This window comes from Microcaecilia unicolor, chromosome 6, assembly GCF_901765095.1.
Source record: "Microcaecilia unicolor chromosome 6, aMicUni1.1, whole genome shotgun sequence".
Lineage (NCBI taxonomy): Eukaryota > Metazoa > Chordata > Amphibia > Gymnophiona > Siphonopidae > Microcaecilia > Microcaecilia unicolor.
Window position 1 is genome coordinate 47114213 of NC_044036.1, and position 15088 is coordinate 47129300.

The 15088-nt window shown below is 47.1% G+C and overlaps 1 protein-coding gene across 1 annotated transcript in view; it reads right to left on the reverse strand.

Moving 5' to 3' along the window:
- LRRC40 (leucine rich repeat containing 40) overlaps window positions 1-6141 on the reverse strand; it is an 84581-nt gene extending 78440 nt beyond the window's left edge. The window contains exons 1-2 of the mRNA XM_030205847.1: window positions 5878-6141; window positions 4017-4198 (exon numbers count right to left, since the gene is read on the reverse strand). Of these exons, the coding sequence (XP_030061707.1) occupies window positions 4017-4198; window positions 5878-6028 (333 nt within the window). The 5' untranslated portion in view covers window positions 6029-6141. The remainder of the gene's footprint in view (window positions 1-4016; window positions 4199-5877) is intronic.
- Between the last annotated feature and the right edge of the window lie 8947 nt (window positions 6142-15088).

Below are 15088 nucleotides of genomic sequence, written 5' to 3' on the forward strand. Positions count from 1 at the left end.
AAAACCGTGAAACACTTGAAGCCAGTACACCCAAAGAGAGTTAGAGCAACTCAGGCAACACACACACAGCTGTAGTGAAGTGAGACAATTAACCCCATGCACAGAGACAGAGACAGCTCAGAAAGGACAGAGAAAAGAAACAGAAGCCAGCTAAAAAGCTGACCCCCAGGAAAGAGGTAAGTTTGAGAGGGGTTCAGACCCCAATCATAACAGGTTATTTATAGGCATAGCAGAGCTGCAACACTTTCAGCTGAAAATTAGTCTAAACCCAGAGAAAGCCAGTGTCTGAGCTCAAGAACACATCAAAATCTATTGTAACAGGGATTTACTAGAGTTCCTACAGCATCTTTCTTAGTGAAAAGGTGTTGTTGCACTTTGCTACAATCAGCTTGACTAGTGGTAGAAATCCACCTTGTTCGAAATTAGCCTTTATCTATACCCATCTTAAAGACACATCATTAGATAGGTCTGTCAGCAGCAGGTAAGAGAGGACCTACTACTGACCGATATCTCATTTGTAATTTTTATCAAACCTTTTAGAAATGGTTGTTTTTATACAATTGGAATAATTTAAATTGAGAAGGTAAACATCATGCATCCAAAATCTGATGAGTTTTAGAAGGCATCATAGCACTGAAACAGCTTTGGTAGGTTTTCTAACATATATAATCTAACCTGGATCAGGACAAAGTTGTATTGCTCATCTCCTTGGATTTATCTTCTGCATTTGATCTGAATGGATTTCATCCAGAATGTCAAACGTTGGTTTGCTTAGGACTGTATTAGAATGGTTCCAAGCCTACTGACATAAATGGACATTGGTAGTATGATGGCTTAGTTCTTCCGATTCTTTTCACTTGGAGCTTGGTGTCCTGCAAGATTTAATTCTGGCTCATGCTATTAAATCTTTTTTTTAACCTTTTTTCAGACCTTGGAGATGACACCGTTCATCTATGTGGATGATGTGCAAATTCATACCACTATTGACATCTACAATCCACATTGTATTTCTTTGCTTAACAAAACACTTAGCAAGCTTGACCACTGGCTGAGTACTAATAAATTAAACCCAGAAAAAAATCAAATGGCCTATTTTTTTTTTCAAGATCAGGAGATACACTGCCCATACCTATTCTGATTGTGCAGGTAGTACTATACCAATAGTAGAAACCACCAATATTTTAGAGTGATTATTGATCAACAATTCAATTTTAAAGCTCACATCTGTAATGTAAGCAAAAAAAAATTAGTCCCCCCCCCCCCCCCCCCCCCCCACACTCTAGGATTTGTTCAATACACCCTATGCTCAGTAAGGCATCAACAGCTTTTCATACTCATTCCTCGATTAGGAGTTAGTTAGATTATTATAATTGCATCTTGTGTGGTATACATAATATCAATGTTAGGCATTTACAACTTTTGCAAAACATTGCACTAAAACTTATGTCTCACAAGTATGATCATGTGACCCCCAAAGACTTTTCCCCATTTCCAGTAGAATTTGGTAAAAGATAGCTCTACTGACTTTCAAGCTTCTGCAGGATGTTCACCCACTATACCTCTCACATTTGCTAATTCCATATGTGCCCTCTTGCTCTCACTTCGATCTCTGAATAGGATCTTCTGTTAATACCTTCTTTTAGGCATACCTGTTTTGATTTTATTAGGACAACAATTTTTTCACAGTTCCATTTTTTTTGTATTCTTTACTGCAAATCCTCTTTGAAAAAAATTAAGATTGGGCTGAAAACCTTTTAATTTCAGGCTGCTTTTAGTTAAAGTGGAGATGGTATGGTGTCTGGGATGATAAGCGGAAGGGCACCAGTTTTATTACATTAGCATTTCTTTCTCTCCTCTCTGCTTAATTTAATATAACTTATTTTATCTTTTCTTTTTAAAATAGTCATTGTAAACAGTTTGTCCTGATGGTTGGTGCATCAAAGTTTTAATAAATTGTAAACTGTTCCTTCATTTTACTTTACACTGGCAGAGAGCACAGCCCAAACTGGCCCAACCTAAACCCTGCTTATTGCCATTTATTACAGGGGATTTTATAACAGAGGTGCCAAGGCCATCTGTTTATGGTTCCTCCCTGCTATAGACCACAGCTCCTTTTGGAAATTGGTTATGTGTACACCTTGCATTTCACTGTTTGGGACACCCCAAACATACACATATTATATATATATACTAGCCGTTAAGCCCGTTAAAACGGGCGCGTATTGGAATGTTTTTTTTCCCAAGGCCCCCCTCCCGTTGCAGCTGCAAGGCCCCCTGCCATCCTCCTTCCCTGCCAGCTCCAAGGCCCCCTCTGTCCCTCCCTCCCAGCTCCAAGGCTCCAGTCCTCCCCCCTTCCCAGCTGCAAGGCCCCCTGCCTGCCCTCCCTCCCTCCCTCCCAGTTCCAAGGCCCCCTGCTCTCCCTCACAACTGTAAGGGGCCCCATTCCCTCACAACTGTAAGGGCCCCCCTGCCCTCCCTCCCAGCTCCAAGGCTCCAGTCCTCCCCCCTTCCCAGCTGCAAGGCCCCCCGCCCTCCCAGTTCCAAGGCCCCAGGCCCTCCCCCCCAGCTCCCAAGGCCCCCTTCCCTCCCTCCCTCCCAGTTCCAAGGCCCCAGGCCCTCCCCCCAGCTCCCAAGGCCCCCTTCCCTCCCTCCCTCCCAGTTCCAAGGCCCCAGGCCCTCCCCCCCAGCTCCCAAGGCCCCCTTCCCTCCCGCCCTCCCAGTTCCAAGGCTCCCTGCTCTCCCTCACAACTGTAAGGGCCCCCCTGCCCTCCCTCCCAGCTCCAAGGCTCCAGTCCTCCCCCCTTCCCAGCTGCAAGGCCCCCCGCCCTCCCTCCCAGTTCCAAGGCCCCCTTCCCTCCCTCCCAGTTCCAAGGCCCCCTGCTCTCCCTCACAACTGTAAGGGCCCCCCTGCCCTCCCTCCCAGCTCCAAGGCTCCAGTCCTCCCCCCTTCCCAGCTGCAAGGCCCCCTGCCCGCCCTCCCTCCCAGTTCCAAGGCCCCAGGCCCTCCCCCCAGCTCCCAAGGCCCCCTTCCCTCCCTCCCAGTTCCAAGGCCCCAGGCCCTCCCCCCCAGCTCCCAAGGCCCCCGGCCCTCCCTCCCTCCCAGTTCCAAGGCCCCCTGCTCTCCCTCACAACTGTAAGGGCCCCCCTGCCCTCCCTCCCAGCTCCAAGGCTCCAGTCCTCCCCCCTTCCCAGCTGCAAGGCCCCCCACCCTCCCTCCCAGTTCCAAGGCCCCAGGCCCCCCCAGCCCCCAAGGCCCCCTTCCCTCCCTCCCAGTTCCAAGGCCCCCCCCCCGTGCCTTCTTCCCAGCCAGCTGGAAGGCCCCCTTCAGTCCAGCCCTCCCAGCTCCAAGGCCCCCCCTCCTGAGACCTCCCATGTCCCCTCCCCCCCCCAAGGTAGCTGCTACCGCCCCCCCCCCCCCCACCCCGGAGTCGCCACCACCCCCCCCCCCCTTCACCCGGCCTGGGCCCTCTCTTCATTATTCAACTCACAGCAGCGCCAAAACAGCAGCAAGCAGCAGCTCCCGTTGGCCTTCCTTCACTGCCTATGCCTCGCCCTCGTGTGACGTCACGTCGGCGAGGGCGGGGCACAGGCAGGGAAGGAAGGCCGACGGGAGCTGAAGCTGAGCTGCTTGCTGCTGTTTCGGCGCTGCTGTAAGTTGAATAACGAAGAGAGGGCCCGGACCGGGTGAAGGGGGGGGTGGCGACTCCGGGGGGGGGGGGGGGCGGTAGCGACGTCAGCGGTTCCCTCCCTCCCCTTCCGCGCAGTTTCCCTCTCTGTCCCGCCCCCCTCCCCCCCGTCATCACGTCTTGACGCGGGGGCGGGACAGAGAGGGAAGTCTCTACTGTGCATTTGCAGGTAAGTCGGTCACTTGCCATTTATAGGTTTGATATATATATATATATATATATATACACACGCACAGGTGTATAAGTAGAAAGATCTTTTATATAAGATATATATATAGAGATCAATATGACGACCTTTCTACAGATACACTCATATAATCTTATACTTACATCTAGCACAGATAGTGCTGGCAAAAGACTGATATCCTCTGAAAGACACTGCAGTTTGTTAGAAGCCAAGATTAGTTTGGTCAAATCAGTCTGCTCCCACCAGCGATCGGCAGCACCAAAGGAGAGATTCTGATGGGACTCCTCTGGAGTGTCCAGATTAATTCTCCACACATTCTTAGGCACTATGCAAAAGAAAGTAAAGTGATAAGAGCAAATAATTAGTAATATTAATTCTGCAAACTGATTTTTGAGACTGCATATATTTTATGAGACAATAAAAAAGCAAGCATTTCCTTCAATATTTGTAGCTAAAGCATTCAAAAGGTATGAATAAATTCAATTATGGATTTATGTCCGTATATAATCATGCTGCCATCAAACATTTAATTAAGGGGCTTCTCTCTTTTTCTAATCCTCCTGAGAAGGACCTAGATGCCCATTTTAAGGGAAAAGGATCCTCACAATTACGCTTCACTGAAGGTAAAGTAGGCAAGGCTAAGGATCTGTCAAAATTCAATTTAAAGCCAGACAAATACCCATACTCAGTAAAACTGTCCATAAAAGCTGACAAAGAAGAGGGGTTGACTAAATGCACCAAAACATCATCCGCAAAAGCAGAGATTTTAAACTCTTGCGTGCCGATCCATACTCCTTGAATATCCAGGTTACTCAAAATCTCACAGAGACGTGGATCAAGAGATAAAATGAAAAGAAGTGGAGATAGCAGACATCCTTGACGGGTACCTCTTTGAAACGGAAAAGGCTCCGAGTAGCCTAATGGTTAGTGCAACGGGCTTTGAGTCAGCCAACCTGGGTTTCAATTCCTACTGCAGGACCTCGGGCAAGTCACTTAACCCTCCATTGCCCCAAGTACAAAAAAAAACTGTGAGCCCTCTTGCAACAGGGAAGGTACTTGCATATAATGTGTACAGCCCTGCAAATATGTTTAACAGCCCTATAGAAATGATTAGTAGTGGTAACTGTGCACCCTTGTTTATCACATTTTGTTCAGTCTTCTACCTGATTATATGCAACACTTGCCGCAATTACCATCACAAAATGCCCATCCTGCATCAAGAGACTATCTACTTCTCCATTTTCCAAATTGCAATAATCTTCATTACAAATCAGTTCATGATGCCAGTTTCTCATACCAAGCTACTAAGCAATTGAATTCCCTCACGAAGTCAATTAGCCATGTTTCTGGTTACCTACAATTTTGTAAATTGTTTCAAGCATTTTTTTAGTGAATTCCTTGCCACTGCTGACCATTGTAATTCTCTTTGCTAGCTTATTTTCAAATGAGTCATTCTGCTAGATGTTATACCTCTTATTATCTTTTACTTTTGTTTAATCCTTATTGAACTTTGCTTGAAAAGTTTGATGTATGCCACAGTTGAACCTGAACTTATTTGAGATGTGTGGTATAAATGTTATAAATAAATACATATTTAGGTTGTCTACTGTTTTTAGCCAACTTTTAAACCACTTTGATATTGGTAACAAGCGGTATATTAATAACTTTTTGTTTCAAGTCCCGATAAGTACAGTCTAATCCACTATCTTTTTCATTACTGAACTAAGATATTGAGGACCATCTGGATTTCCGAAACAACAAAGCAGATCCTGCAATGCGGGAGAGAAGGGAGAAGACAGTTGTCAGCACAGGTACCAACATTTCAAAATGATTCGGGGTAGCAAATCACCCCTCATAAAGAAACAGAGCAGCTGAGGTATTACTCCAAGGTACTCAGCCCTTCTTCCACCACTGATAAGCAACCTGTTTGTGTCACCAGATGAGATGTCGCCTTGCAGTTGCAGAGGGCGGGCCGGGCCCCCGACTCCCCTCCTTCCCGCCTACCTTCCGTCAGGCCGCGGGCGGATAGGTTCAGTTGACCGCTCTTCCGAGCTGCTCTCAGTAAACCGAGCGGCACGGCCGGATCTTCAGCTTTCTCGCTTCGGAAACCTGCCCTGGGGTCTGATCCCTTCTGTCCTGTTTTGAACCGCGACATGGCAGCGCTGGATTACGTTTAAGCGTGGCGCCGGGGCGGCCACTGTCAGCTGACCCTCGGTCCGTCTTTCCCTGGGCGGTTTAATGACAGGAGACGGCATAAGTCTATCTGACCCAAGGAGGTTGAAGAAAACAGGAGACGGCCTGTTCCTATCTAGTACATTATACGGGCTGAAGCCAGTAGGCGGTGCTTGCCGCCGTTTTAGTACACCCAAAACAATATCAAAACATTATTAGAAATAATGGACTGCTTTTTATTTATTTATTTATTTATTTATTATTTATTTATTTATTGCCTTTGTATACCACATTTTCCCACCTCTTTGCAGGCTCAATGTGGCTTACAATACATCATGAATGGTGGAGATGTATAAGAAATAGACATTTAGTATTACAGAAAGATCTTGGGTAGCATGATAATGTAAAAAGTCTAAACCTGATCCAGTTAGATAGGCAGTGCCTTAAACGATGGAGAACAAAATATTCTTTTCTTTTTTTTTTACTTTTTGGACAGCTTTTTAATTTATTTTGAAAGCAGCCCATATGTAGATATAAATATTGTGAAATACAAAATTAAGTATCACTAAAACAGCTTAAAAATTTATTGTAGCTGGTAGAAACAGCAGTTATAAACTTTGTATTTTGTGCTCATTTTTCTACACTGTTCTATACAATACAGATGGACACATTTCAACTAGGATAACCTGTTTCCTGATGGATTTATCTTAGCTGTTGTTGTAATCAGCCCTTGGAAAGCCTGGTGTTATAAAGATGGCATAGACTGCAATTAAATGGAAGTAAAATTAAACTCTTCTTTCAATGGGGCACATAGAATCACATGTTCATCTCATCTGTTATGTCAAAGTTTACATTTTCAATACACATGGATTATTCTGTTTTTACGCATGTTTCAGGGACAAGCTGTTTTATAAGTCAAAATACAAATAAATACTTTGTTTCATACAAATCTCTTGTTTAAATGTAACTAAACAGGCTATAAGACCCTAATGCAGTCCATTGGTTTTCATCTTATATTTTCTTCTTGTGATAACTTAAACTGTTAAACTGAATAAGGGATAAACTGCCAACCTACCAGAGTGTCAATACTATTTATTACAAAAACTCCAGTGCTACTTCTGTTTTATCAAATACACCTTTTATTACTTCTGCGTGAATTCACACAAAAGCAAAGTGTTCAGCGCTGCGTGCGTCTGGTAGCGCTATACAAATGCTATTAGTAGTAGTAGTAGGTCAAGTCCAGGCGGCAGGCAATAGCAGAGTCAGGAACAGGCAGAGGTCAGTATCAGGCAGCAAACAATAGCAAATCCAGGATCAGGCAGAGGTCAAGTCCAGGCGGCAGGCAATAGCAGAGTCAGGAGCAGGCAGAGGTCAAAACCTTGGACCCCTTCTTTTCTCTATCTACACCTCTTCCCTGGGCTCCCTGATCTCATCTCATGGCTTCCAGTATCATCTTTATGCTGACGACACACAGCTTTATCTCTCCACACCTGACATCACTGCGGAAACCCAGGCCAAAGTATCGTCCTGCTTATCCGACATCGCTGCCTGGATGTCCAACCGCCACCTGAAACTGAACATGGCCAAGACCGAACTTCTTGTCTTCCCACCCAAACCCACTTCTCCTCTACCTCCACTCTCTATTTCGGTTGATAACACCCTCATCGTCCCCGTCTCTTCTGCCCGCAACCTCGGTGTCATCTTCGACTCCTCCCTCTCCTTCTCTGCGCATATCCAGCAGATAGCCGAGACCTGTCGCTTCTTCCTCTATAACATTAGCAAAATCCGCCCTTTCCTCTCTGAGCACACCACCCGAACTCTCATCCATTCTCTCATTACCTCTCGCCTTGACTACTGCAACCTACTCCTCACTGGTCTCCCACTTAGCCACCTATCCCCCCTTCAGTCCGTTCAGAACTCTGCTGCACGTCTTATCTTCCGCCTGAACCGATACACTCATACCACCCCTCTCCTCAAGTCACTTCATTGGCTTCCGATCAGGTACCGCATTCAATTCAAGCTTCTGCTACTAACCTACAAATGTACTCAATCTGCAGCCCCTCCTTACCTCTCAACCCTCATCTCCCCTTACGTTCCTACCCGTAACCTCCGCTCTCAAGACAAATCCCTCCTTTCAGTACCCTTCTCCACCACCGCCAACTCCAGACTCCGCCCTTTTTGCCTCGCCTCACCCCACGTGTGGAACAAACTCCCCGAGCCCATACGCCAGGCCCCCTCCCTGCCCATCTTCAAATCTCTGCTTAAAGCCCACCTCTTCAATGTCACCTCTGCCCAGAAAATCTAGACTACCCAACTTGACATTTCGTTCTTTAGATTGTAAGCTCCTTTGAGCAGGGACCATCCTTTGTTTATTTTGTACAGCGCTGCGTAACCCTAGTAGCACTCTAGAAATGTTAAGTAGTAGTAGTAGTAGTAAGCAGACGTGAAGGTAACCAGAAGCACTGCAACTACCCAAGGAACTGAGTAGAAGCCAAAGCATGGAAGAACTGGTGGCAGGGCTTTAAATAGTCATCTTCGACTCTTTCTCTCCTTCTCTGCTCATATTCAAGAAATCGCCAAAACCTGTCGCTTCTTTATCTTCAACATTAGCAAAATTCGCCCCTTCCTTTCTGAACACGCCACCAAAACCCTTATTCACACCCTTGTTACTTCTCGCTTGGACTATTGCAATTTACTTCTCACTGGTCTTCCGCTCAATCATCTTTCTCCTCTCCAATCTGTCCAGAATTCTGCAGTTCGACTTATTTTCCACCAGAATCACTATGCCCACACTAGCCCACTTCTCAAGTCTCTTCACTGGCTCCCTGTCCGCTTCCGTATACAGTTCAAACTTCTCTTACTGACCTTTAAATGCATCCACTTTATGACCCCTCATTACCTCTCCTCTCTCATTTCTCCCTACATTCCTCCCCGTGATCGCCGCTCTCTGAGCAAGTCTCTCTTTTTTTTTTTTTTTTTTACATTTGTACCCCACCCTTTCCCACTCATGGCAGGCTCAATGCGGCAGGCAATGAAGGGTTAAGTGACTTGCCCAGAGTCACAAGGAGCTGCCTGTGCCGGAATCGAACTCAGTTCCTCAGTTCCCCAGGACCAAAGTCCACCACCCTAACCACTAGGCCACTCCTCCACTTGTCATCCCCCTTCTCCTCCACCGCTAACTCCAGACTTTGTTCCTTTTATCTTGCTGCACCTTATGCCTGGAACCGTCTTCTCGAGCCCATACATCTAGCTCCATCTCTACCTGTTTTTAAATCTATGCTGAAGGCTCACCTTTTCACTGCTGCCTTTGGCTCCTAGCCGCTACTCATTTGCCCTCCTCCTCCCCTGTTCCTCTTCACCCTGTAATTCCCTTGCCCTTAATGTCTGTCTGTCTGTCTGTCTGTCTGTTTTACCTAGATTGTAAGCTCTTTGAGCAGGGACTGTCTCTCTATGTCAAGTGTTCAGCGCTGCGTGTGTTTGGTAGCGCTATATAAATGCTATTAGTAGTAGTAGTAGTGCAGGAATTAGGCCCAAACATGTGCGGCTGTCACAAGATAGCTGCCCCCAATCAGAGGAGACGCCCTACGCCCAAATATGGCCTTCCTTCCTGAAGCTGCCCAACTCCAAGATGGCCACCATAACCTAAGACGCCCATCTCTAAGATGGCTGCCCTAGCCTGGAGATACCCAAATCCAAGATGGCCGCCCTATCCTCAGATGCCCATATCCTGAACAGTCAGGGAACATGACAGTATCCTCCCCTAATGCCTCCCCCTCCGCCTTGGGCATGGTTTAGAGGGTATCGATCATAGAAGTCCTGTAGCAATTTGGGAGCATGAATCTGTTTCGCTGGTTCCCATGAGTTATCTTCAGGCCCATAGTGTTTCCATGCCAATAGATAGTACAGTTTTCCCCGTTTAAATTTTGATTCCAGTATGTCCTGTACCTCAAACTCAGGTTCTGAGGAGACCTCTGGGACTGGACACACTTTAGATTTGGGATGCCACTTGGAAGATACCAAAGGTTTGAGTAAAGATACATGGAACGCGTTGTGTATCTTGAAGTGTGGAGGCAACCGCAGTCTGTAGGTAGCGGCCCCTATCCGCTCTGTAATGGAAAATGGTCCAATTAAACCGGGAGCGGATTTAAAAGAAGGCGGTCTGAGTCTGAGATATTTGGTATTGAGCCATACCCATTGTCCCGGCAGAAGTGGTGGTGCTGAGCGTCTCTTCCGATCTGCAAATCGTCGATATGTCTCCGTGGCTCGTTGGAGGTGCGACTGTACTTCATCCCACACTCTCCGAAGGTCCGTCAAAGTCCTGTGAATCTGAGGTGGAGCAGTGGGTGGGACATCTCCAGTCACCTGGGGTATGGGGAGAGGCAATCGTGGGTGCCATCCATAGGCCGCAAAGAACCGAGAGGTGTCAGAAGCCAAGTGAAGGGTGTTATTATAGGCGAATTCTGCCCATGGTAACAACAAGGCCCAATCATCCTGCCGACTATTTACATGCATCCACAAATACAGTTTAAAAAGTCTGATTAACCCGCTCCACCATACTATTGGTGGCGGGATGGTATGCTGAGGAGAAGTGGTTCGTGATTCCAAAGCTTGTACATAAGGCCCTCCAAAATCTGGACGTGAATTGAGGCCCTTGATCACTGATAATAAGCATTGGCAACCTGTGGAGGCGGAAGATATGGAGGATAAACTGCTGGGCTAGAACCAGTGGTGTGCTGGAGCCGGCTCGCACTGGCTCGCAAGAGCCGGTTGTTAAATTTTCTTCCGACTTGCGAGCCAGTTGCTACAAAGCGCGAGCCGGCTCTCCTCCCTCCCTCCTCCCTTCCTCCGGATCCGGTCCCTCACCGACCTGACTCACCCTGCCTTGTCCTTCTAATTCTTCGGGGCAGGCAGTCTTGCCTGCCCACTGCCAGTGCTGACTCTCCCCCGCTGCTGGTTCGCGCTTTAAAAATGGCCGCTGAGACTTCCAAAGGCGGCCTCGCGAGACTTCTGCTGAAGAAGACTGCCTGCCCTGAAGAATTCGAAGGACAAGGCAGGGTGACTCAGAGTCAGGTCGGTGAGGGACTGGATTCAGAGGGAGGGAGGATAATTCGCTGAACAACTCAGGAGGGGGTGGCAGGGGAGAGAAGGGAGTCACTGGGTATGGGTGGATGGAGGGGAGAGAAGGGTCGCTGGGTATGGGTGCATGCAGGGCAGGGGAGAGGAGGGTCACTGCTGGACATGGGTGGATGGAGGGCAGGGGAAAGGAGGGTCACTGGGTATGGGTGCATGCAGGGCAGGGGAGAGGAGGGTCGCTGGATATGGGTGCATGCAGGGCAGGGGAGAGGAGGGTCGCTGGGTATGGGTGCATGGAGGGCAGGGGGAGAGAAGGGTCGCTGGACATGGGTGGATGGAGGGCAGGGGAGAGGAGGGGAGAGAGAAGAAATGCTGGACATGGATGGAGGGAAGGGAAGAGTGAGGAAGGAGATGAGATGAGGGAAAGGAAGAGAGGAGAAAAACTGCACATGGATGAAGAAAATAGGCAGAAGCTGAAGACCAGAAATGAAGAAGAAAGGAGGAAAGGAAATAAATAAATGGAAAGGAAGCCCTGGAAACGGAGTTAAGAGGACAGATAGCAGCAGAATCGGATACTGGGCCAGCATGATCAAAAAAACAGTCACCAGACAACAAAGGTAGAAAAAAATCATTTTATTTTCATTATAGTGTTTGGAATATGTTCACTTTGAGAATCAGGTGCTCAACATTAAACGTTTATATTTATTTACTTATTTATGGCATTTTATCGCACATTCTTTGGAACCAGGGATCATTTAATTTTTTTTTTCCTGGAGTAATGCATTGCCGCCACCCCCTCTCCCCAGCTATAGCCAGCTCTGCAATTTGGGGGGGGGGGGGCGCAGAGGGGACCGGGGAGAGAGCCTGTTGTTAAACATTTACCAGCACACCACTGGCTAGAACCACCACTGATGGAAGTCCCTTTACAGGAATGAAGTGTGCCATACGGGAGAAATGGTCAATCACTACCCAAATGACCGTACAACCCTGGGAGGGGGGTAGCTCTGTGATAGTCCATGGAGACTTGTTGCCATGGTGCTTGTGGCACAGGTAGAGGTTGTAGCAGCCCCCAGGGTTTGCCAGGAAGAGTCCTGACCTGCTAGCAACATGGCTGAAACATTCTTTGAGACTGATAACCCCCACGTTTCTGTGAAAGAAATTCTGACTTGCTGTGGACAGCCCATTAGTGAAGAACAAGCATGGGCTTTGCTCTATCAATGGAGCTACAGGATGATGCCCCCGAGTTGGGAGTCTGGGGAGCTGCAGGCTCCACTGCTGAGGGGCCCAGAAAATATTTTAATTCGCCAGGATGGAAGTCTGTCCTACGTGGCTGGTTCTAGTCCTGATTCTTGTTGGAACCTACAACCTGAAACTAAGATTGTGGAGTGTCTGGGACTTGTGGTCTACAACACTCTGGATTGGGGTTTACACAGTGAAGTGGAACGGATCTTGAGTCCATCCTTGGAGAGTCTGCTTAATCAGATGCTCAAATTAGAGGATATAGAGCAAGAGGAGACCTGCACGTTTGCTTACATTGTCAAGACATGTGAAGAAAGATTGTTCACCCCTTCAGAAGCAGGCAGCCATTACCAGACTATATGTAGGGTTCTCTATGCCGAGCACATTGAGCTCTGTAAACTCCTGCTGACAATACGAAGCTCCAGAGAGGTACTGCGGCCTGGGCACCAGCTGTACCATAATATGGCTTTCTAGCCTGGAAGGATACTTCAGTTGGGGCAGAAAATATGGACTGTTGGTCTATGAAAGTATACATACATTATTGGAAATGCATATAAAGATTTAGACGTAGGCTTCGGCTTTCTGTCACGCTCGCTGAAAGGAGATGTGAGCCCTTGTGCTTGATGGAGGAGGGTTCCTCCCCAAGCTGTCAGCCAACCCCGAGCTCCCCCTGTGTCAACTTCCGTTCCCCAGGGGTTGAGCCTCCAGGTGCGTGAAAACAACAGCAGGAATAACTGAGTCCAGAACAAAGTCCACGGGGCAAATTGCAGCTGAATCAAAATAGTTCCACCTTTCCACGGATGAGACTCACTATGCTGTTCTGCAATGGCAAAAGGAAGCAAGTACCTATTTTTATTGAAGCACTTGTTTTCTTTTTCCATTGACGGACAGTCACGGTATGGATGTCCATGCAATGGCCACTACAGCACCTGTGGGACTGCCACCTTACTGATGCTAGAGCATTGGTTTGACTGACTCTCAAATGCCTCAAGCACAAACTTAGGGGTAATTTTACAAAGATGTGGTAAGCACTAGTATGCTTACCACAGCTTAAAAGGGCTTACCACGGGATGCAACAAGGCATCCTGTGGTAAGTTCCTAATCTGTGCACACTACCCACGCGCTAACAAAAAATTTTATTTTTTTGCAGGGAGGGTGGAGAGTGATAATTTCTGACCTAATCAATTAGTACATCCACATTATTGCACACAAACTGATTAGTGCAGGATTAGCACATGAGCTCTCATCACCTACAAAATGGGTGATGGTAAGTGCTTGCAGGCTAATTTATATTAATGGCTGCATGCTGCTGCAGTAAAAATGGCCTTAGCACACGGGAAAGACCTGCGTAAGGGTGAGTTACGGCAACTTTTTTTACAGCAGCTTAGTAAAAGAATCCCTTAGATTGTAAGCCCTCTAGGGACAAAAAAAAAAAAACAGCCACTGAACCTGAATGTAACTCATCTTGAGTTCCTACTGAAAAGGTATGAGCTAAATTTCATCCATTTAAATCAGTCCCTTAGAAACGTATGTGTGGTGTACAGTACTACACTCTTTTTAGGATCTGGTTTAATTTCAATAAATATTTTTGGAGCAAACCAAAACTTCCTCCAAAAATTACATTCTCAAGAGCTACGGGCCCTGTTTACTAAGGCACACTAGCATTTTTAGTACATGCTAAGTAGAGGAGTGTGGTAGCCGTGTTAGTCCACTCTTAAGGTTATCAATAGAAATCAAACAAAATAAAACATGGAAAAGAAAATAAGATGATACCTTTTTTTATTGGACATAACTTAATACATTTCTTGATTAGCTTTCGAAGGTTGCCATTCTTCGTCAGATCGGAAAAAAATAGCCATGGAGGGGCATAATTGAACAAAAACGTCTATCTCCATGGGCGTTTATCTCCGAGAACGGGTCCGTGAAGGGGCGGACCGAACCGTATTTTCGAAAAAAATAAACGTCCATGTTTTATTCGACAATTTGTGAGCTGGGCGTTTTTGTTTTTCAGTGATAATAGAAAATGAAAGCGCCCAGCTCAAAAACGAATAAATCCAAGGCATTTGTTCGTGGGAGGGGCCAGTATTCGTAGTGCACTGGTCCCCCTCACATGCCAGGACACCAACCGGGCACCCTAGGGGGCACTTTTACAAAAACAAAAAAAAAAGGTAAAAGAGCTCCCAGGTGCATAGCACCCTTCCCTTGTGTGTTGAGCCCCCCAAATTCCCCTCAAAACCCACTGCCCACAAGTCTACACCATTACTATAGCCCTAAGGGGTGAAGGGGGGCACCTACATGTGGGTACAGTGGGTTTGGGGGGGGGGTTGGACGACTAAGCATTAAGCAGCACAATTGTAACAGGTGGGGGGGGGGAGATGGGCCTGGGTCCACCTGCCTGAAGTCCACTGCACCCCCTAACAACTGCTCCAGGGACCTGCATACTGCTGCCAGGGAGGTGGGTATGACATTTGAGGGTGAAAATAACAAGTTGTGAAACATCATTTTTTTGTGGTGGGAGGGGGTTAGTGACCACTGGGGGAGTCAGGGGAGGTCATCCCCGATTCCCTCTGGTGGTAATCTGGTCATTTAGGGCACTTTTTGGGGCCTTATTCGTGAAAAAACAGGGTCCAGGAAAAGTGCCCTAAATTCTAGCTACAAATGCATACTTTTTTTCCATTATCGGCGAAAGGCGCCCATCTCTCCTCAGCCGATAACCACGCCCCAGTTCCAC